Source organism: Lepidochelys kempii, chromosome 9 (assembly GCF_965140265.1).
Source record: "Lepidochelys kempii isolate rLepKem1 chromosome 9, rLepKem1.hap2, whole genome shotgun sequence".
Lineage (NCBI taxonomy): Eukaryota > Metazoa > Chordata > Testudines > Cheloniidae > Lepidochelys > Lepidochelys kempii.
In genome coordinates this window covers 54,745,895-54,768,244 of record NC_133264.1, presented here as the reverse complement: position 1 = coordinate 54,768,244, position 22,350 = coordinate 54,745,895, and the positions used below count along the sequence as shown (strand labels likewise).

At 49.1% G+C, this 22,350-nt stretch overlaps 3 protein-coding genes across 6 annotated transcripts in view; 1 reads left to right on the top strand and 2 right to left on the bottom strand.

Moving 5' to 3' along the window:
• Positions 1 to 1,832: 1,832 nt before the first annotated feature.
• Positions 1,833 to 10,197, bottom strand: LOC140917477 (uncharacterized). 2 transcript variants are annotated; one of them, XM_073360415.1, is made up of 4 exons: positions 9,908 to 10,197; positions 4,285 to 9,481; positions 3,044 to 3,451; positions 1,833 to 2,455 (listed from the first exon to the last, which is right to left on the bottom strand). In XM_073360415.1, the coding sequence occupies exons 3-4, from the start codon at positions 3,446 to 3,448 to the stop codon at positions 2,438 to 2,440; spliced, it is 423 nt and encodes a 140-aa protein (XP_073216516.1). In that variant the 5' UTR covers positions 3,449 to 3,451; positions 4,285 to 9,481; positions 9,908 to 10,197; the 3' UTR covers positions 1,833 to 2,437. The 2 variants fall into 2 exon arrangements, with proteins under 2 accessions (XP_073216516.1, XP_073216514.1); XM_073360413.1 differs by lacking the exon at positions 4,285 to 9,481.
• A 651-nt stretch (positions 10,198 to 10,848) lies between these two features.
• D2HGDH (D-2-hydroxyglutarate dehydrogenase) overlaps positions 10,849 to 22,350 on the top strand; it is a 34,291-nt gene continuing 22,789 nt past the window's right edge. For 2 of the 3 annotated variants that reach the window (XM_073360409.1, XM_073360410.1), the window contains exons 1-2: positions 10,849 to 10,948; positions 20,807 to 21,216. In XM_073360409.1, coding sequence (XP_073216510.1) covers positions 20,814 to 21,216 — 403 coding nt within the window. In that variant the 5' untranslated portion in view covers positions 10,849 to 10,948; positions 20,807 to 20,813. Of the gene's footprint in view, positions 10,949 to 20,806; positions 21,217 to 22,350 lie in introns of those variants that run through there. The other variant, XM_073360411.1, reaches the window with a different exon arrangement.
• Positions 17,023 to 18,993, bottom strand: LOC140916920 (myb/SANT-like DNA-binding domain-containing protein 7). The gene is made up of 2 exons (XM_073358818.1): positions 18,249 to 18,993; positions 17,023 to 17,661 (listed from the first exon to the last, which is right to left on the bottom strand). The coding sequence occupies exons 1-2, from the start codon at positions 18,828 to 18,830 to the stop codon at positions 17,644 to 17,646; spliced, it is 600 nt and encodes a 199-aa protein (XP_073214919.1). The 5' UTR covers positions 18,831 to 18,993; the 3' UTR covers positions 17,023 to 17,643.

Below are 22,350 nucleotides of genomic sequence, written 5' to 3'. Positions count from 1 at the left end.
TGGATCAAAACAAGAAATAGACCAGATTTGTTTTGTACTCATTTGCCTGCTCCCCTGTCTAGGGGACTCATTCCTCTAGGTTACACTGCAGTCACTCACAGAGAAGGTGCAGCGAGGTAAATCTAGCCATGTATCAATCAGAGGCCAGGCTAACCTCCTTGTTCCAATAAGAACAATAACTTAGGTGCACCATTTCTTTTTGGAACCCTCGGTGAAGTCCTGCCTGAAATACTCCTTGATGTACAGACACCCCCTTTGTTGATTTTAGCTCCCTGAAGCCAACCCTGTAAGCCATGTCGTCAGTCGCCCCTCCCTCCGTCAGAGCAACGGCAGACAATCATTCCGCGCCTTTTTTCTGTGCGGACGCCATACCAAGGCAAGCATGGAGGCCGCTCAGCTCACTTTGGCAATTAGGAGCACATTAAACACCACACGCATTATCCAGCAGTATATGCAGCACCAGAACCTGGCAAAGTGATACCGGGCGAGGAGGCGACGTCTGCGAGGTCACATGAGTGATCAGGACATGGACACAGATTTCTCTGAAAGCATGGGCCCTGCCAATGCATGCATCATGGTGCTAATGGGGCAGGTTCATGCTGTGGAACGCCAATTCTGGGCTCGGGAAACAAGCACAGACTGGTGGGACCGCATAGTGTTGCAGGTCTGGGACAATTCCCAGTGGCTGCGAAACTTTCGCATGCGTAAGGGCACTTTCATGGAACTTTGTGACTTGCTTTCCCCTGCCCTGAAGCGCATGAATACCAGGATGAGAGCAGCCCTCACAGTTGAGAAGCGAGTGGCGATAGCCCTGTGGAAGCTTGCAACGCCAGACAGCTACCGGTCAGTTGGGAATCAATTTGGAGTGGGCAAATCTACTGTGGGGGCAGCTGTGATGCAAGTAGCCCACGCAATCAAAGATCTGCTGATATCAAGGGTAGTGACCCTGGGAAATGTGCAGGTCATAGTGGATGGCTTTGCTGCAATGGGATTCCCTAACTGTGGTGGGGCCATAGACGGAACCCATATCCCTATCTTGGCACCGGAGCATGAAGCCGCCGAGTACATAAACCACAAGGGGTACTTTTCGATAGTGCTGCAAGCTCTGGTGGATCACAAGGGACGTTTCACCAACATCAACATGGGATGGCCAGGAAAGGTACATGACGCTCGCATCTTCAGGAACTCTGGTCCGTTTCAAAAGCTGCAGGAAGGGACTTTATTCCCAGACCAGAAAATAACTGTTGGGGATGTTGAAATGCCTATATGTATCCTTGGGGACCCAGCCTACCCCTTAATGCCATGGCTCATGAAGCCGAACACAGGCAGCCTGGACAGTAGTCAGGAGCTGTTCAACTACAGGCTGAGCAAGTGCAGAATGGTGGTAGAATGGGCATTTGGATGTTTAAAGGCGCGCTGGCGCAGTTAACTGACTTGGTTAGACCTCAGCAAAACCAATATTCCCACTGTTATTACTGCTTGCTGTGTGCTCCACAATATCTGTGAGAGTAAGGGGGAGACGTTTATGGCGGGGTGGGAGGTTGAGGCAAATCGCCTGGCTGCTGGTTACGCGCAGCCAGACACCAGGGCGGTTAGAAGAGCACAGGAGGGCGCGGTACGCATCAGAGAAGCTTTGAAAACCAGTTTCATGACTGGCCAGGCTACGCTGTGAAAGTTCTGTTTGTTTCTCCTTGATGAAACCCCCCGCCCCTTGGTTCACTCTACTTCCCTGTAAGCTAACCACCTGCCCCTCCTCCCTTCAATCACCGCTTGCAGAGGCAATAAAGTCATTGTTGCTTCACATTCATGCATTCTTTATTCATTCATCACACAAATAGGGGGATGACTACCAAGGTAGCCCAGGAGGGGTGGTGGAGGAGGGAAGGAAAATGCCACACAGCACTTTAAGCACAGCACTTTAAAAGTTTACAACTTTAAAATTTATTGAATGACAACCTTCTTTTTTTTGGGCAATCCTCTGTGGTGGAGTGGCTGGTTGGCCGGAGGCCCCCCCACCGCGTTCTCGGGCGTCTGGGTGTGGAGGCTATGGAACTTGGGGAGGAGGGCGGTTGGTTACAGAGGGGCAGCAGTGGCAGTCTGTGCTCCAGCTGCCTTTGCTGCAGCTCAACCATGCACTTGAGCATACTGGTTTGGTCCTCCAGCAGCCTCAGCATTGAATCCTGCCTCCTCTCATCACGCTGCCGCCACATTTGAGCTTCAGCCCTGTCTTCAGCCCGCCACTTACTCTCTTCAGCCCGCCACCTCTCCTCCCGGTCATTTTGTGCTTTTCTGCACTCGGACATTATTTGCCTCCACTCATTCGTCTGTGCTCTGTCAGTGTGGGAGGACAGCATGAGCTCGGAGAACATTTCATCGTGAGTGCGTTTTTTTTTCTTTCTAAGCTTCACTAGCCTCTGGGAAGGAGAAGATCCTGTGATCATTGAAACACATGCAGCTGGTGGAGAAAAAAAAAGGGACAGCGGTCTTTAAAAAGACACATTTTATAAAACAGTGGCTACACTCTTTCAGGGTAAACCTTGCTGTTAACATTACATACATAGCACATGTGGTTTCGTTACAAGGTCGCATTTTGCCTCCCCCCACCGCGTGGCTACCCCCTCAACCTTCCCCCCTCCCTGTGGCTAAAAGCGGGGAACATTTCTGTTTAGTCACAGGCAAACAGCCCAGCAGGAATGGGCTCCTCTGAGTGTCCCCTGAAGAAAAGCACTCTATTTCAACCAGGTGACCATGAATTATATCTCACTCTCCTGAGGATAACACAGAGAGATAAAGAATGGATGTTGTTTGAATGCCAGCAAACATACACTGCAATGCTTTGTTCTACAATGATTCCCGAGTACATGTTACTGGCCTGGAGTGGTAAAGTGTCCTACCATGAAGGACGCAATAAGGCTGCCCTCCCCAGAAACCTTTTGCAAAGGCTTTAGGACTACATCTAGGAGAACCGTGAATGCCAGGGCAAAGTAATCCTTTCACATGCTTGCTTTTAAACCATGTATAGTATTTTAAAAGGTACACTCACCAGAGGTCCCTTCTCCGCCTGCTGGGTCCAGGAGGCAGCCTTGGGTGGGTTCGGGGGTACTGGCTCCAGGTCTAGGGTGAGAAACAGTTCCTGGCTGTCGGGAAAACCGGTTTCTCCGCTTGCTTGCTGTGAGCTATCTACAACCTCCTCCTCCTCATCATCTTCTTCGTCCCCAAAACCTGCTTCCGTATTGCCTCCATCTCCATTGAAGGAGTCAAACAACACGGCTGGGGTAGTGGTGGCTGAACCCCCTAAAATGGCATGCAGCTCATCATAGAAGCGGCATGTTTGGGGCTCTGACCCGGAGCGGCCGTTCGCCTCTCTGGTTTTCTGGTAGGCTTGCCTCAGCTCCTTCAGTTTCACGCGGCACTGCTTCGGGTCCCTGTTATGGCCTCTGTCCTTCATGCCCTGGGAGATTTTGACAAAGGTTTTGGTATTTTGAAAACTGGAACGGAGTTCTGATAGCACGGATTCCTCTCCCCAAACAGCGATCAGATCCCGTACCTCCCGTTCGGTCCATGCTGGAGCTCTTTTGCAATTCTGGGACTCCATCATGGTCACCTGTGCTGATGAGCTCTGCATGGTCACCTGCAGCTTGCCACGCTGGCCAAACAGGAAATGAGATTTAAAAGTTCGCGGTTCTTTTCCTGTCTACCTGGCCAGTGCATCTGAGTTGAGAGTGCTGTCCAGAGCGGTCAGAATGGAGCACTCTGGGATAGCTCCCGGAGGCCAATACCATCGAATTGTGTCCACAGTACCCCAAATTCGAGCCGGCAAGGTCGATTTAAGCGCTAATCCACTTGTCAGGGGTGGAGTAAGGAAATTGATTTTAAGAGCCCTTTAAGTCGAAATAAAGGGCTTCATTGTGTGGATGGGTGCAGGTTTACATCGATTTAACGCTGCTAAATTCGACCTAAAGTCCTAGTGTAGACCAGGGCTAAGGCTCCCCAAAGTCTTCTGGTCATATAGACTGTAAAAAATCCTTACAGAGAGAGAGAGAGACTGTGTGTGTTTGTGTGTGACTGTGTGTTGGTGGACTGTGTGACAGAGTGTGTGTTGGGGAGTGTGAGACTGTGTGTGTGTGACAATCTGTATTGGGGTTCTGTAACTCATGAGAGGCAGAGTATATGTGGGTGTGAGAGCCAGTCTGTGTGTGTGTTAGGGAAGTGTGAGAGACAGTGAGTGCACTGCCACTTTAAGTCCCCCCATTTCTCCCTCCTCCCCCTTTCCCCCCGACTCACATGGAAGTTTCGCTCCTCCTGGCCTGGCCCCTGCCGGAGACCAAGTGGTGCTGCAGGCAAGGTCCAGGGAGAAACTCCACTCCGTTCAGTGGTGGGCCTGGGCTGTGCTGCTCTGGGCTCCCCGAGGCTGGATCGGCAGAGCCAGAGGCTGAAGTCCTCAGCCAGCTGGCAGAGGAATGTGGGAGGGAGGGGGCAGGGTTAGGGTTGGGGAGAAACCCCCAGCGCGGGGGAGGGGCCAGAGAAGAGAGGATTCCAGCTGCGGCCAGCGAGGGGAATGGTGCCCCAAATTTTCGGGTGCCCTACGCAGCCGCATATGCCTAGGGACGGTCCTGTGTGCATGTGAGTGCTGGGTGAATCATAGAAGATTAGGGTTGGAAGAGACCTCAGGAGGTCATCTAGTCCAACCCCCTGCTCAAAGCAGGACCAATCCCCAACTAAATCATCCCAGCCAGGGCTTTGTCAAGCCGGGCCTTAAAAACCTCTAAAGGATGGAGATTCCACCACCTCCCTAGGTAACCCATTCCAGTGCTTCACCACCCTCCTAGTGACATAGTGTTTCCTAATATCCAACCTAGACCTACCCCACTGTAACTTGAGACCATTGTTCCTTGTTCTGTCATGTGCCACCACTGAGAACAGCCTAGCTCTATCCTCTTTGGAAACTCCCTTCTGGTAGTTGAAGCCTGCTATCAAATCCCACCGCCCCCCGCCTTCTCTTCTGCAGACTAAATAAAACCAGTTTCCTCAGACTCTCCAGTCTATGAGTTGCTTCATAAGTCATGTGCCCCAGTCCCCTGATCTTTTTGAGTGGTAACAGCTAATTTAGACCCCATCATTTTATATGTATAGTTGGGATTATGCTTTCCAATGTGCATTACTTTGCATTTATCAACATTAAATTTCATCTGCCATTTTGTTGCCCAGTGACCCAATTTTGAGAGATCCTTTTGTAGCTCTTCGCAGTCTGCCTGGATCTTAACTTTCTGTAGTAATTTTGCATCATCTGCAAATTTTGCCACCTCACTGTTTATGCCTTTTCCACATCATTTATGAACATGTTGAATAGGACTGGTCCCAGAACAGACCCCTGGGGGACACCACTATTTACCTCTCTCCATTCTGAAAACTGACCATTTATACCTACCCTTTGTTTCCTATCTTTTAATCAATTACCAATCCATGAGAGAACCTTCCCTCTTATCCCGTGGCAGCTTACTTTGCATAAGAGCCTTTGGTGAGGGACCTTGTCAAAGGCTTTCTGAAAACTTAATACACTATATCCGCTGGATCCCCCTTGGTCCACATGCTTGTTGACTTCCTCAAAGAATTCTAGTAGATTGGTGAGGCATGATTTCCCTTTACTAAAATCATGTTGACCCTTCCTCAACAAATTATGTTCCTCTATATGTCTGACAATATTGTTCTTTATTATAGTTTCAACTAGCTTGTCCGGTACTGAAGTCAGGCTTACAGGCGTGTAATTGCCGGGATCACCTCTGGAGCCCTTTTAAAAAATTGGCGTCACATTAGCTATCCTCCAGTCATCTGGTATAGAACCTGATTTAAATGATAGGTTACAGACTACAGTTAGTAGTTCTGCAATTTCACATTTGAGTTCATTCAGAACTCTTGGGTGAATACCATCTGGTCCTAGTGACTTATTGCTATTTAATTTATCAATTTGTTCCAAAACCTCCTCTAATGATACCTCAATCTGGGACAGTTCCTCAGATCTGTCCCCTAAAAAGAATGGCTCAGGTTTGGGAGTCTCCCTCACACCCTCAGCCGTGAAGACTAATGTAAAGAATTCATTTAGTTTCTCCACAATGGCCTTATCGTGCTTGAGTGCTCCTTTAGCATCTCGAACGTCCAGTGGCCCCACTGGTTGTTTAGCAGGCTTCCTGCTTTTGATGTATTTAAAAAAAAAATTATTATTTTTTGAGTCTTTGGCTAACTGTTCCTCAAATTCTTTTTTGGCCTTCCTAATTGTATTTTTACACTTCATTTGCCAGTGTTTATGCTCCTTTCTATTTTCCTCACTAGGATTTAACTTCCACTTTTTAAAGGATGCCCTTTTGCCTCTCACTGCTTCTTTTACTTTGTTGTTTAGCCACGGTGGCTCTTTTTTGGTTCTCTATGTTTTTTAATTTGGGGTATGCATTTAAGTTCAGCCTCTATTATGGTGTCTTTAAAAAGTTTCCACGCAGCTTGCAGATCTTTCACTTTTGGCCCTGTACCCTTACATTTCTGTTTAACTAACCTCCTCATTTTTGTGTAGTTCCCCTTTCTAAAATTAAATGCTACAGTGTTGGGCCTCTGTGGTGTTTTTCCTGCCACAGGGATATTAAATTTAATTATATTATGGTCACTATTACCAAGCCTTATTATTATAGCCAAGCCTTATTATATTCACCTTTTGGACCAGATCCTGTGCTCCACTTACGACTAGATCAAGAATTGCCTCTCCTCTGGTGGGTTCCAGGACCAGCTGCTCCAAGAAGCAGTCATTTAAGGTGTCAAGAAACTTTATCTCTGCATCCCGTCCTGAGGTGACATGTATCCAGTCAATTTTAATTTTCGTTGCCCTCCACTAGACTCTCTCCAATTTGTCCACATCCTTTCTGTAGTGGGGGGCCCCAAACTGGACACAGTACACCAGATGGGGCCTCACCAGTGCTGAATACAGCGGAATAATCACTTCCCTCTATCTGTTGGCAAGGCTCCTACTAATGCAGCCCAATATGCCGTTAGCCTTCCTGGCAACAAGGGCACAAGCTGGATATGAGTCAGCAGTCTCGTCCACTGTAATCCCCAGGTCCTTTTCTGAAGAACTCCTGCTTAGCCACTCTGTCTCCAGCCTGTAGCAGTGCATGGGATTCTTCTGTCCTTAGTACAGGACTCTGCACTTGTCCTTGTTGAACCTCATCAGATTTCTTTTGGCCCAATCCTCCAATTTGTCTAGGTCACTCTCAACCCAATCCCTACCCTCCAGCATATCTACCTCTTCCCACAGTTTACTGTCATCCGTAAACTTGCTGAGGGTGCAATCCATCCCATCATCCAGATCATTAATAAAGATGAACAAAATCGGCCCCAGGACCGACCCCTGGGGCAATCCGCTTGCTACTGGTTGCAAGCTAGACATCGAGCCATTGATCACTACCTGTTGAGCCCAACAATCTAGCCATCTTTCTATCCACCTTATAGTCCATTCATCCAATCTGTATGTTTTTAACTTGCTGGCAAGAATACTGTGGGAGACCGTATCAAAAGCTTTGCTAAAGTCAAGATATATCACATCCACTGCTTTCCTCATATCCAAAGAGCCAGTTATCTCATCATAGAAGGCAATCAGGTTGGTCAGGCATGACTTGCCTTTGGTGACTCCATGTTGACTGTTCCTGATCACCTTCCTCTCCTCCTCCTATCTGGTTTTAAGATTAAACGCGATAAGTTTATGGAGGAGATGGTATTATGGGATAACATGATTTTGGCATTAATTGATCTTTAAATATTCATGGGAAATAAGCCCAATGGCCTGTAATGGGATGTTAGATGGGGTAGGATCTGAGTTACTACAGAGAATTTTTCCTGGGTATCTGGCTGGTGAATCTTGCCCATATGCTCAGGGTTCAGCTGATCGCCATATTTGGGGTCAGGAATGAATTTTCCTCCAGGGCAGATTGGAAGAGGCCCTGGGGTTTTTTCGCCTTCCTCTGTAGCATGGGGCACGGGGCACTTGCTGGAGGATTCTCTGCACCTTGAAGTCTTTAAACCATGATTTGAGGACTTCAATAGCTCAGACATAGGTGAGAGGTTTATCGCAAGAGTGCGTGGGTGAGATTCTGCAGCCTGCATTGTGCAGGAAGTCAGACTAGATGATCATAATGGTCCCTGCTGACCTTAATATCTATGAATCTATGTGCTCCAAAATGGTTTCCTTGAGGACATGCTCCATTATTTTTCCAGGGACTGAGGTGAGCCTGACAGGTCTGTAGTTCCCCGGGTTCTCCTTCTTCCCTTTTTAAAAGATAGGCACTATACCTGCCTTTTTTCAATCATCCGGGACCTCCCCCGATTGCCATGAGTTTTCAAAGATAATGGCCAAAGGCTCTGCAATCACATCAGCCAATGTCCTTCGCACCCTTGGATACATTAGATATGGACCCATGGACTTGTGCATGTCCAGCTTTTCTAAATAGTCCTTAACCTGTTCTTTCACCCCTGAGGGCTGCTCACCTCCTTCCCATACTGTTGTATGTGTTGCCCAGGACAGCAGTGTGGGAGCTGACCTTGTGTGTGAAGACCAAGGCAAAAAAAGCATTGAGTACTTCAGCTTTTTCCACATCATCCGTCACTAGGTTGCCTTCCCCATTCAGTAAGGGACCCAGACTTTCCCTGATCTTCTTCTTGTTGCTAACATACCTGTAGACACCCTTCTTGTTACCCTTCACATCCCTTGCTAGCTGCAACTCCAATTGTGCCTTGGTCTTTCTGATTACACCCCTGCATTCTTGAGCAATATTTTTATACTCCTCCCTAGTCATCTGTCCAAGTTTCCACTTCTTATAAGCTTCCTTTTTGTGTTTAAGCTCACTGAAGATTTCTCTGTTAAGCCAAGCTGGTCACTTGCTATATTCGCTATTCTTTCTGCACATCGAGATGCTTTGTTCCTACGCCCTCAATAAGGCATTTTTAAAATACAGCCAGCTCTCCTGGACTCCTTTCCCCCTCATATTAGCCTCCCAGGGGCTCCTGCCCATCAGTTCCCTAAAGGAGTCAAAGTCTGCTTTTCTGAAGTCCAGGAGCCGTATTTTGCTACTCTTCTTTCTTCCTTTTGTGGGGATCCTGAACTTAACCATCTCATGGTCACTGTTTCCCAGGTTGCCACCCTACTTCCCCTACCAATTCTTCCCTGTTTGTAAACAGCAGGTCAAGAGGAGAATGGCCCCTGGCTGGTTCCTCCACTAATTGAACCAGGAAGTTGTCCACAACACTCTCCAAAAACTTCCTGGATTTTCTGTGCACTGCTGTATTGCTCTCCCAGAAGATGTCAGGGTGATTGAAGTCCCCCATTAGAACCAGGGCCTGTGTTCTGGAAACTTCAGTTAATTGTCCGAAGAAAGCCTCGTCTACCTCATCCTCCTAGCCCGGTGGTCTATAGCAGTGGTCTCCAAACTTTTTTGATTGTGCACCCCTATAAGTAAAAAGAATTTTGAGCACGCACCCCCAATATATGTATATTTATTTATGTATAAATGATATACATGTACTACTGTACTAATACATTGTGTAAATTATAAAAATACACAAAAATAGACATTAAAAAAGATGAGATAAAGATGAAATAAACAATATTTTTAAAATATTTTTTATTTATTAACAGTACAAAAAACCTTTTTGCTCTCACTAAAAAAAATTATTAATAATATTTTTAGTGAGAGCAATGTGATTGAATATGCTTTATTATTTTTGAAAATCTTGGTTTAACACTTTGTGATACAGCAGGCGTTCAGGGTGGGGTGCTGGGTCTGGGAGGGAGTTACGGTGCGGGAGGGCACTCAGGGTGGGGATGCGGGAGGAGGCTCAGGGCTGGGGCAGGCAGGACATGCAGAGCACTTACCTGGGGCAGCTCCTGTTTGGTGCAGGGGGCATGTAGGTGGCTCTGTGCAGCGCAGCACCACCCACATGGCCACGATTCTGGGAGCCGCGATTCTGGGACCTGCCCCCCCACGGCAGACAGGGCCATCCGGAACACAGGGGCTCTAGGGCCCTGGGCTAAGGGGGCCCCGGGGCCCTGGCCTGCAGCTCTAAAGCCCCTTTCCGAATACAACCCTGCAAGCATGGGCTGGAGGACTCAGGAGGAGCAGGGGAAGCCGCACAGCCCGAGGCCGGAGAGAAGCGGCGCTTTCCCCTTCAAAGCGCCGCTTCTCTCCGGACGGCTTTGAAGGGGAAAGTGCCGCTTCTTTCTGGTCGCTGGCTGTGCGGCTGCCCCTGCTCCTCCACAGGCCAGAGGACTCAGGGCCGCCCCCCTTTTTTTCCTTCTGGCAGCGCGCCTCCTGCCGCGCCACCCTTTTGCTCCAGCAACGCTCCTCCTGCTGCACCCCCAATCGACCGTCTTCCCCTCCCCGGGTGTGCACACCCTACTTTGGAGACCACTGGTCTATAGCGCACACCCACCATAACATCACTCTTGTTGTTCTCGCTTCTAAACTTAACTCAAAGACTCTCAACAGGCTTTTCTCCAGTTTCAGACCGGACCTCTAAGCCGTCATACTGCTCTTGTCTACACAGCGCAACTCCTCACCTTGTCTCCCCCACCTGTCCTTCCTCAACAGTTTACACCAGTAGGGCGCCAGTCTATCAGGGGCCACCCCGCACTGCGGGGGCCTAACGCGTCATACCCACCCCTATCCCCATCCCGCCCCTTCACCTACTCCCTCTGCCCCCCGCCCGGCATCCGCAGCCTCATCCTCTATCTGCCCGAGAGGTCGCGCTGGACCAGCTGTGCGCATGTGTAGCGCTTTGCGTCACAGCTCCTGGGCCCGCCCCGTGAGTCCCTTCTCAGGAGGCTGCGCGCTGGAGACCGGTCGGCCGGACGCAAAGCGGCTGAGGGGCGCCTTTGTGTGACGTGGCGGGCGAAGCGGCCGCAGTCCCGGCCTCGGTAATGGGGCGAGTGGCCGGCGTCGCGCGGGCGCTACGGGCGGGCAACGTACCACAGCCCCGTGCGGGCAGCAGCTGCTGGGTCGCCCCTGTCAGCGTGCACCCCCCCCCGAGGCAGTGTGCAGTGATCCCCCCACCCCCACATCTTGGCAGTGTGGAGTGCGCCTCGTCCCCCCCTCCCCGAGGCAGGGTGCAATGCTTTCCCCCCACCCCCACATCTTGGCAGTGTGGATTGCGCCTCGCCCCCCCCCCGAGGCAGTGTGCAGTGATCCCCCCACCCCCATATCTTGGCAGTGTGGAGTGGGCCTCGTCCCCCCCTCCCCGAGGCAGGGTGCAATGCTTTCCCCCCACCCCCACATCTTGGCAGTGTGGATTGCGCCTCGCCCCCCCCCCGAGGCAGTGTGTAGTGCTTTCCCCCCCATCCCCGTATCTTGGCAGTGTGGATTGCGCCTGGCCCCCCCCCCCCCGAGGCAGTGTGGAGTGCTTTCCCCCCCATCCCCGTATCTTGGCAGTGTGGAGTGCGCCTCGTCCCCCCCTCCCCGAGGCAGGGTGCAGTGCTTTCCCCCCACCCCCACATCTTGGCAGTGTGGATTGCGCTTCGCCCCCCCCCCCCGAGGCAGTGTGCAGTGCTTTCCCCCCCATCCCCGTATCTTGGCAGTGTGGAGTGCGCCTCATTCCCCCCCTTCCCCGAGGCAGTGTGCAATGCTTTCACCCCCACCCCCATATCTTGGCAATGTGCGTTCTTTGTTTGACTTATCAGTTTGCACTAAGGCTTTAGATCTTCCACACCCCCTTCGTTGGTCGTTGGCATAGTTTACATCTGCTCCTTGTTGGTGGGAGTTATCTGAATTGTAATTTCTATGCATGCATAAACACCACCCATGCAGTCTCTGTTCCAGACAGCCACCAAATGGTGTTGATTGGTCAGATATTTGTTCTTTGGATTCTTACAGATTAATAAGTATCCCAGTTTATAGATTCTTACAGATCTACCCAATGTCATGGGAGACACACAGACAGGGATCTGATTCTCCATTGCATTGTGCCTTGGAGGGAAGAATCAGGCTTCAGGAGTTTATATGTGGGTACCGTCTCAAGGGCAAGATGCAGGGGAAAAGCAGGCTTGAGCTGTGGGTAGAATCTGTGAAAAAGACCAATTATGTCATGTGCAGCATAAGGGCTGAGGGTGTATGTCCTCAGGAAGCAGCACATGACTTGGTGCATTAAACATGAAGCTCTGTCCTTCAGTGAAAACTGCTTTGAAGGACCTTTAGAGCACATTATAACACATGCATTTCTCAATGAAAGACATGATATATCATCAAAAACAATGAGGAGTCCTTGTGGCACCTTAGAGACTCACAAATTCACTTGGGCATAAGCTTTCATGGGCTAGAACCCACTTCATCAGATGCATGGAGTGGAAAATACAGTAGCAGGTATAAATACACAGCACATGAAAAGATGGGAAATTAGTATGGGGGAAATTAGAATCATAGAATATCAGGGTTGGAAGGGACCTCAGGAGGTCATCTAGTCCAACCCCCTGCTCAAAGCAAGACCAATCCCCAACTAAATCATCCCAGCCAGGGCTTTGTCAAGCCTGACCTTAAAAACTTCTGAGGAAGGAGATTCCACCACCTCCCTAGGTAACGCGTTCACTGTTTCACCACCCTCCTAGTGAAAAAGTTTTTCCTAATATCCAACCTAAACCTCCCCCACTGCAACTTGAGACCATTACTCCTCATTCTGTCATCTGTTACCACTGAGAACTGTCTAGAGCCATCTTCTTTGGAACCCCCTTTCAGGTAGTTGAAAGCAGCTATCAAATCCCCCCTCATTCTTCTCTTCTACAGACTAAACAATCCCAGTTCCCTCAGCCTCTCCTCATAAGTCATGTGTTCCAGTCCCCTAATCATTTTTGTTGCCCCTCGATCTGCTGGCAATGCCCCTACTTATACATCCCAAAATGCCATTGGCCTTGGCAGTCCAGAACTCAAGTTGTTTTGCTCCATAATGGGAAGAATGAAAGTGGTTGCTTCTGGATTTCTCAGACTGGGTCCCCAGCTTGAGAGAAAATCTGTCAGGATGGAAGGGTTGCTGTTCAAGATAAACGCCAGGGGTCAGATGCACTGAAGGGTGGTACCAGCACAGCTGAGCACTGGTGAGGGCCATTTCTGCAGGGAAACTAACAGGAACTTTTTGGTCATAATCTTTTGGGTGATTTTTTTTACCCGGGTAGTTTTTCTTTTCATGCCATTTTAGGAGTCTGCTCTGGGCAACAAAGCCTGTGAAAAGGCAAGAAGCCCTTTCCCTCAGAATTTCCCCCTCGGCACCTGGACTCGATGTAGAATTGACCACTCCTGAGAACTCAGGATGTCTGGTGTGGGTTACACGCACATACCCACTATTACATGTGACATGCCCCACATTTCCCTGGTGTTCAAGACCATGAGCTCAAGGGAGTGGGAGGAGCCCACCTCCATCATGTCCCTCATCTTGTATAATGAATGGCACCACATCCCACTAGGCTGTGCTCTGCCCCCAGGGAAGGCAATGGAGCAACAGCTGAGGATCCTGGCCCAGATGTCCCCAAGGGGAATAAAGCGGTGCACCCCACCTCCCTAACCTTTGGCATATGGAGCAGGAAGGGGGTGTGGCTGAGGTACTGCTGCAAGCTCCAGCCAGTCATGTCCAGCACATTGAGAGTGGGAGAGCAAGGGGAGAAGGGGGGAGGACGTCCAAGTCCTGCACATATCAGCCCAGGGAAGCAGGGAGATATGACACCCTCCCTGCTCCCCTCAACCCCCACCTAGTGTAGATCTTGTAGCAGGAGATTCCAGCCAGTATGTGATCTTTGGCAACTGAAGTGAGCTGTAGCTCACGAAAGCTTATGCTCAAATAAATTGGTTAGTCTCTAAGGTGCCACAAGTACTCCTTTTCTTTTTGCATATTCTGAGTGTACCAGGTTATGGGTGCAGTACTGCTGGCCCCGCTGCAGCCTGGCCTGCTTCTCCCCACACAGTTCCCTACCCACACTGGGTGCTCGTGCATGCAACAGAGTCAGATGTGTCTGTTGTGAGGGGGCTGGCATTCCCACCATTCTTCCTGAGCCAACAAAGGGAAGCGCCAGTGACACAGATGCCAGCTTTACTGTCAGTGTGGCAAGGTGCCCTGGGCCATGGGGTGGCTGACATGGACTTGGGCAAGGTAGGGAGGGCAGCGTGTACCCCAGCAAATGCCAGCAGTCAAGAATAGGCAGGATATCTCCTTGACTACATGTGCTGCGCAGCAGTGCCAGCAGCAGCTGAGGCCTGCCCCCTGTCTTGTGCCCCAGCAGGATCCCACTACTGTCCCTGTGAGCACTGAGCCAATGGCCTAAGGATGAGTTTTGATTTAGTTGGGGATCGGTCCTGCCTTGAGCAGGGGGCTGGACAAGACGACCTCCTTATGACCTCCTAATGACCCATCCACTCCCAATCTTTACAAAACCTAATTTCCGTCATACTAATTTCCCCCTACTGTTACTCACACCTTCTTGTCAACTGTTTGAAATGGGCCACTCTCATTACCAGTACAAAAGTGATTTTTTCTCCCTTAGTATCCTACTGTTAATTGAATTGTCTTGTTAGACTGACCTCCCACTTGGTATGGCAACTCCCATCTTTTCATGTGCTGTGTATTTATACCTGCTGCTGTATTTTCCATTCCATGCATCCGATGGAGTGGGTTCTAGCCCATGAAAGCTTATGCCCAAATGAATTTGTGAGTCTCTAAGGGTATGTCTACACTACGGAATAAGGTCGAATTTATAGAAGTCGGTTTTTTAGAAATCGGTTTTATATATTCGAGTGTGTGTGTCCCCACAGAAAATGCTCTAAGTGCATTAAGTGCATTAACTCGGCGGAGCGCTTCCACAGTACCGAGGCTAGAGTCGACTTCCGGAGCGTTGCACTGTGGATAGCTATCCCACAGTTCCCGCAGTCTCCGCTGCCCATTGGAATTCTGGATTCAGATCCCAATGCCTGATGGGGCTAAAACATTGTCGCGGGTGGTTCTGGGTACATATCGTCAGGCCCCCGTTCCCTCCCTCCCTCCGTAAAAGCAAGGGCAGACAATCATTTCGCGCCTTTTTTCCTGAGTTACCTGTGCAGATGCCATACCACTGCAAGCATGGAGCCCGCTCAGGTAACCGTCACCCTATGTCTCCTGGGTGCTGGCAGATGTGGTACGGCATTGCTACACAGTAGCAGCAACCCCTTGCCTTGTGGCAGCAGACGGTACAGTACGACTGGTAGCCGTCATCGTCATGTCCGAGGTGCTCCTGGCCACGTCGGCTGGGAGCGCCTGGGCAGACATGGGCGCAGGGACTAAATTTGGAGTGACTTGACCAGGTCATTCTCTTTAGTCCTGCAGTCAGTCCTATTGAACCGTCTTATGGTGAGCAGCCAGGCGATACGGACTGCTAGCAGTCGTACTGTACCATCTTCTGCCAGGCAGGCAAGAGATGAGGATTGCTAGTAGTCGTATTGTACCATCTTCTGCCAGGCAGGCAAGAGATGAGGATGGCTAGCAGTCGTACTGTACCATCTTCTGCCGAGCAGCCATGAGATGTGGATGGCATGCAGTCCTTCTGCACTGTCTGCTGCCAGCCAAAGATGTAAAAGATAGATGGAGTGGGTCAAAACAAGAAATAGACCAGATTTGTTTTGTACTCATTTGCCTCCTCCCCTGTCTAGGGGACTCATTCCTCTAGCGTACTCATTCATCAGCGCGGTCACGTGAGTGATCAGGACATGGACACAGATTTCTCTGAAAGCATGGGCCCTGCCAATGCATGCATCATGGTGCTAATGGGGCAGGTTCATGCTGTGGAACGCCGATTCTGGGCTCGGGAAACAAGCACAGACTGGTGGGACCGCATAGTGTTGCAGGTCTGGGACGATTCCCAGTGGCTGCGAAACTTTCACATGAGTAAGGGCACTTTCATGGAACTTTGTGACTTGCTTTCCCCTGCCCTGAGGCGCATGAATACCAAGATGAGAGCAGCCCTCACAGTTGAGAAGCGAGTGGCGATAGCCCTGTGGAAGCTTGCAACGCCAGACAGCTACCGGTCAGTTGGGAATCAATTTGGAGTGGGCAAATCTACTGTGGGGGCTGCTGTGATGCAAGTAGCCCACGCAATCAAAGATCTGCTGATATCAAGGATAGTGACTCTGGGAAATGTGCAGGTCATAGTGGATGGCTTTGCTGCAATGGGATTCCCTAACTGTGGTGGGGCTATAGACGGAACCCATATCCCTATCTTGGCACCAGAGCATCAAGCCGCCGAGTGCATAAACCGCAAGGGGTACTTTTCGATAGTGCTGCAAGCTCTGGTGGATCACAAGGGATGTTTCACCAACATCAACGTGGGATGGCCGGGAAAGGTGCATGATGCTCGCATCTTCAGGAACTCTGGTCTGTTTCAAAAGCTGCAGGAAGGGACTTTATTCCCAGACCAGAAAATAACTGTTGGGGATGTTGAAATGCCTATATGTATCCTTGGGGACCCAGCCTACCCCTTAATGCCATGGCTCATGAAGCCGTACACAGGCAGCCTGGACAGTAGTCAGGAGCTGTTCAACTACAGGCTGAGCAAGTGCAGAATGGTGGTAGAATGTGCATTTGGACGTTTAAAGGCACGCTGGCGCAGTTTACTGACTCGCTTAGACCTCAGCAAAACCAATATTCCCACTGTTATTACTGCTTGCTGTGTGCTCCACAATATCTGTGAGAGTAAGGGGGAGACATTTATGGCGGGGTGGGAGGTTGAGGCAAATCACCTGGCTGCTGGTTACGCGCAGCCAGACACCAGGGCGGTTAGAAGAGCACAGGAGGGCGCGGTACGCATCAGAGAAGCTTTGAAAACCAGGCCAGGCTACGGTGTGAAAGTTCTGTTTGTTTCTCCTTGATGAAACCCCCCGCCCCTTGGTTCACTCTACTTCCCTGTAAGCTAACCACCTGCCCCTCCTCCCTTCAATCACCGCTTGCAGAGGCAATAAAGTCATTGTTGCTTCACATTCATGCATTCTTTATTCATTCATCACACAAATAGGGGGATGACTACCAAGGTAGCCCAGGAGGGGTGGTGGAGGAGGGAAGGAAAATGCCACACAGCACTTTAAGCACAACACTTTAAAAGTTTACAACTTTAAAATTTATTGAATGACAGCCTTCTTTTTTTTGGGCAATCCTCTGTGGTGGAGTGGCTGGTTGGCCGGAGGCCCCCCCACCGCGTTCTTGGGCGTCTGGGTGTGGAGGCTATGGAACTTGGGGAGGAGGGCGGTTGGTTACAGAGGGGCAGCAGTGGCAGTCTGTGCTCCAGCTGCCTTTGCTGCAGCTCAACCATACACTGGAGCATACTGGTTTGGTCCTGCAGCAGCCTCAGCATTGAATCCTGCCTCCTCTCATCACGCTGCCGCCACATTTGAGCTTCAGCCCTGTCTTCAGCCCGCCACTTACTCTCTTCAGCCCGCCACCTCTCCTCCCGGTCATTTTGTGCTTTTCTGCACTCGGACATTATTTGCCTCCACTCATTCGTCTGTGCTCTGTCAGTGTGGGAGGACAGCATGAGCTCGGAGAACATTTCATCGTGAGTGCGTTTTTTTTTCTTTTTAAGCTTCACTAGCCTCTGGGAAGGAGAAGATCCTGTGATCATTGAAACACATGCAGCTGGTGGAGAAAAAAAAAGGGACAGCGGTCTTTAAAAAGACACATTTTATAAAACAGTGGCTACACTCTTTCAGGGTAAACCTTGCTGTTAACATTACATACATAGCACATGTGGTTTCGTTACAAGGTCGCATTTCGCCTCCCCCCACCGCGTGGCTACCCCCTCAACCTTCCCCCCTCCCTGTGGCTAAAAGCGGGGAACATTTCTGTTTAGCCACAGGCAAACAGCCCAGCAGGAATGGGCTCCTCTGAGTGTCCCCTGAAGAAAAGCACTCTATTTCAACCAGGTGACCATGAATTATATCTCACTCTCCTAAGGATAACACAGAGAGATAAAGAACGGATTTGGTTGAATGCCAGCAAACATACACTGCAATGCTTTGTTCTACAGTGATTCCCGAGTACGTGTTACTGGCCTGGAGTTGTAAAGTGTCCTACCATGAAGGACGCAATAAGGCTGCCCTCCCCAGAAACCTTTTGCAAAGGCTTTAGGACTACATCTAGGAGAACCGTGAATGCCAGGGCAAAGTAATCCTTTCACATGCTTGCTTTTAAACCATGTATAGTATTTTAAAAGGTACACTCACCAGAGGTCCCTTCTCCGCCTGCTGGGTCCAGGAGGCAGCCTTGGGTGGGTTCGGGGGTACTGGCTCCAGGTCTAGGGTGAGAAACAGTTCCTGGCTGTCGGGAAAACCGGTTTCTCCGCTTGCTTGCTGTGAGCTATCTACAACCTCCTCCTCATCATCATCTTCTTCGTCCCCAAAACCTGCTTCCGTATTGCCTCCATCTCCATTGAAGGAGTCAAACAACACGGCTGGGGTAGTGGTGGCTGAACCCCCTAAAATGGCATGCAGCTCATCATAGAAGCGGCATGTTTGGGGCTCTGACCCAGAGCGGCTGTTCGCCTCTCTGGTTTTCTGGTAGGCTTGCCTCAGCTCCTTCAGTTTCACGCGGCACTGCTTCGGGTCCCTGTTATGGCCTCTGTCCTTCATGCCCTGGGAGATTTTGACAAAGGTTTTGGCATTTCGAAAACTGGAACGGAGTTCTGATAGCAGGGATTCCTCTCCCCAAACAGCGATCAGATCCCGTACCTCCCGTTCGGTCCATGCTGGAGCTCTTTTGCGATTCTGGGACTCCATCATGGTCACCTGTGCTGATGAGCTCTGCATGGTCACCTGCAGCTTGCCACGCTGGCCAAACAGGAAATGAGATTCAAAAGTTCGTGGTTCTTTTCCTGTCTACCTGGCCAGTGCATCTGAGTTGAGAGTGCTGTCCAGAGCGGTCAGAATGGAGCACTCTGGGATAGCTCCCGGAGGCCAATACCATCGAATTGTGTCCACAGTACCTCAAATTCGAGCCGGCAACGTCGATTTAAGCACTAATCCACTTGTCAGGGGTGGAGTAAGGAAATCGATTTTAAGAGCCCTTTAAGTCGAAATAAAGGGCTTCATTGTGTGGACGGGTGCAGGTTTACATCGATTTAACGCTGCTAAATTCGACCTAAAGTCCTAGTGTAGACCAGGGCTAAGGTGCCACAAGGACTCCTCGTTGTTTTTGCGGATACAGACTAACACGGCTACCACTCTGAAACATGATATATCATGTATATTTCATTGGGAATTTCCAGTGATACTCGAAGCTTTGGTTTCCCTCCTGCTTAAGTCTGGATTTTCCTAGATATTAGATGGGTTGATTGTGTGCAAAATATAATGATGATGCTGAAACTATCCTATCTGCAAATATGAACAACCTTTTACTCCCTAAGGGAGCTAGGTTTTCCCTATAGTTCTGCCTCCATAAAGAACAGTAGCAAGTCAGTTAGTTGAAAAATCTAGTTTTTTATGCATACAGGAATCATAGAATAACAGAGTTGGAAGGGACCTCTGGAGGCCATCTAGTCCAACCCCCTGCCCAGAGCAGGACCAATCCCAATTAAATCATCCCAGCCAGCGCTTTGTCAAGCCTGACCTTAAAAACTTCTAAGGAAGGGGATTCCACCACCTCCCTAGGTAACGCATTCCAGTGTTTCACCACCGTCCTAGTGAAAAAGTTTTTCCTAATATCCAACCTAAATCTCCCCCACTGCAACTTGAGACCATTACTCCTTGTTCTGTAATCTGCTATCACTGAGAACAGTCTAGATCCATCCTCTTTGGATCCACCTTTCAGGTAGTTGAAAGCAGCTATCAAATCCCCCCTCATTCTTCTCTTCCGTAGACTAAACAATCCCAGTTCCCTCAGCCTCTCCTCATAAGTCATGTGTTCCAGTCCCCTAATCATTTTTGTTGCCCTTCGCTGGACTCTCTCCAGTTTCTCCACATCCTTCTTGTAGTGTGGGGCCCCAAACTGGACACAGTACTCCAGATGTGGCCTCACCAATGTCAAATAGAGAGGGACAATCACGTCCCTCGATCTGCTGGCAGTGCCCCTACATATACATCCCAAAATGCCATTGGCCTTCTTGGCAACAAGGGCACACTGTTGACTCATATCCAGCTTCTTGTCCACTGTCACCCGTAGGTCCTTCTCTGCAGAACTGCTGCCTAGCCATTCGGTCCGTAGTCTGTAGCGGTGCATTGGATTCTTCCGTCCTAAGTGCAGGACTCTGCACTTGTCCTTGTTGAACCTCATCAGATTTCTTTTGGCCCAATCCTCCATTTGTCTAGGTCCCTCTGTATTCTATCCCTACCCTCTAGCGTATCTACCACTCCTCCCAGTTTAGTGTCGTCTGCAGACTTGTTGAGGGTGCAATCCACACCATCCTCCAGATCATTAATGAAGATATTGAACAAAACCGGCCCCAGGACCGACCCTTGGGGCATTCCGCTAGATACCAGCTGCCAACTAGACATGGAGCCATTGATCACTACCCGTTGAGCCCGACAATCTAGCCAACTTTCTACCCATCTTGTAGTGCATCCATCCAGCCCATACTTCTTTAACTTGCTGAAAAGAATACTGTGGGAGACCGTGTCAAAAGCTTTGCTAAAGTCGAGGAATAACACGTCCACTGCTTTCCCTTCATCCACAGAACCAGTTATCTCATCATAGAAGGCAATTAGATTAGTCAGGCATGACTTTCCCTGGACCTGAAGAGCAGCAGGAAGAATTGAAACTGTGTGTTAATCCTCTGTTTGCATTTCAGGGCAACCATGACAGTTTCCTCTCTCGTCCAGCTTCGTTTGGTTTGGTGCTGTTGGACCCTACCAAGATGGCAGATGAACGGCCATAAGAGATCCTTGGCAGTGTGGACCAGTGCTACTGCTAAGTGGACACTTAAGCAGAAGAAACTAGCAGAGCTATACAGGATACCAGTGTCCAGGCCACCCATCCTATCGGGCACCAGTCTGCTGGGCAAGGGAGCTCTCTCTACAACCTCCATCAGCCCCAAGGAAGTGATGCTGACTAGTGAGCGGTATGGTGTGCAGAGGCTGCCCTTCTCTCATGTTTCTGATAGTGATTTAGCTTTTTTTGAGCACCTTATACCTGGTAGAGTCATCACAGACCCAGATGAACTGAGACTGTTTAATGTGGACTGGCTGCAGTCAGTCCGAGGTAGGTGTTTTAACATTTTGACACACCCTACCCCCTTTTCACCATGATTAGCAGGATGAAAAATCTGTAGGCAGAAACATCAACTCTGGTGCCAAGTTACTTATACAAATCCTACAGAATCAAGTTTGGTTATTAGAGCTGGTTGAAATTTTTATTTCAAAAATACTTTCCTATGAATTTTTTTGGGTCAAAACTCTCATTTTTGTCAGAATTTTTCATTGGAACAAAAAATATTTCCCAATCAGCTCTTTTGGTTAACTGTTAAATTATGTTTTTGTTTACATATACCCAAAGTTTTACCTTGCTTTTGAAATAGTTCATTTATAGTGAAATTCATCCACTAAGCAGTCAATTATGTTTTATTTTTTTCTTTTAGAGTATGGTATCCATCTTAAAAATAAGGATGTTCATTTGAAATCTTCAGATAGTCAAATCTTCCTTTGATTATCCTCAAGATGGAGCTATTGGATGTTGTCCCTGAAAATTAGTCTAAAAATGCAAGGGTGCCTGTAGATATGTGAGAGCTCTATAAAGTACTTGCCTTGTATCATCATTAAACTCACTGACCCAGTGAGTATTTAGAGCAAGGTGTTAAAATACCCTACAGTAGGGTATTATTCTTCAGTCTTCAACACAGCTAACTTATTTTTGAGAGGGTGATTGTTATTGGAGTTTTCGTGTCTCTTATTTATTCTCTTAGCATGGAAAATGGCATACGTTTTTCATGGTTGCCAGTGCCAAGGCAATGAAGCAGAATGCCAGACTGAGCAGAGCTAATTTAGGAAATTTAAGATTTGTCTCTGTGGAGCAGACCAATGATTAGGGCCCTAACACATTCATGATCCATTTTGGTCATTTCATGATCATAGGATTTTTAAAATCATAAGCTTCATGATTTCAGCTATTTAAATATAAAATGTCATGGTGTTGTAATTGTAGGCATCTTGACCCAAAAAGGAGTTGTGTGTGTGTGTGTGTGTGTGTGTAAAAGATTATTGTAGGGGGTGTTGTGGTACTGCTATCCTTACTTCTGTGCTGCCTTCAGAGCTGGACAGCTGGAGAGCAGTGGCTGCTGGCCAGGATCCCAACTCTGAAGGCAGAGCCACCACCAGCAGCAGCGCAGAAGTAAGGATG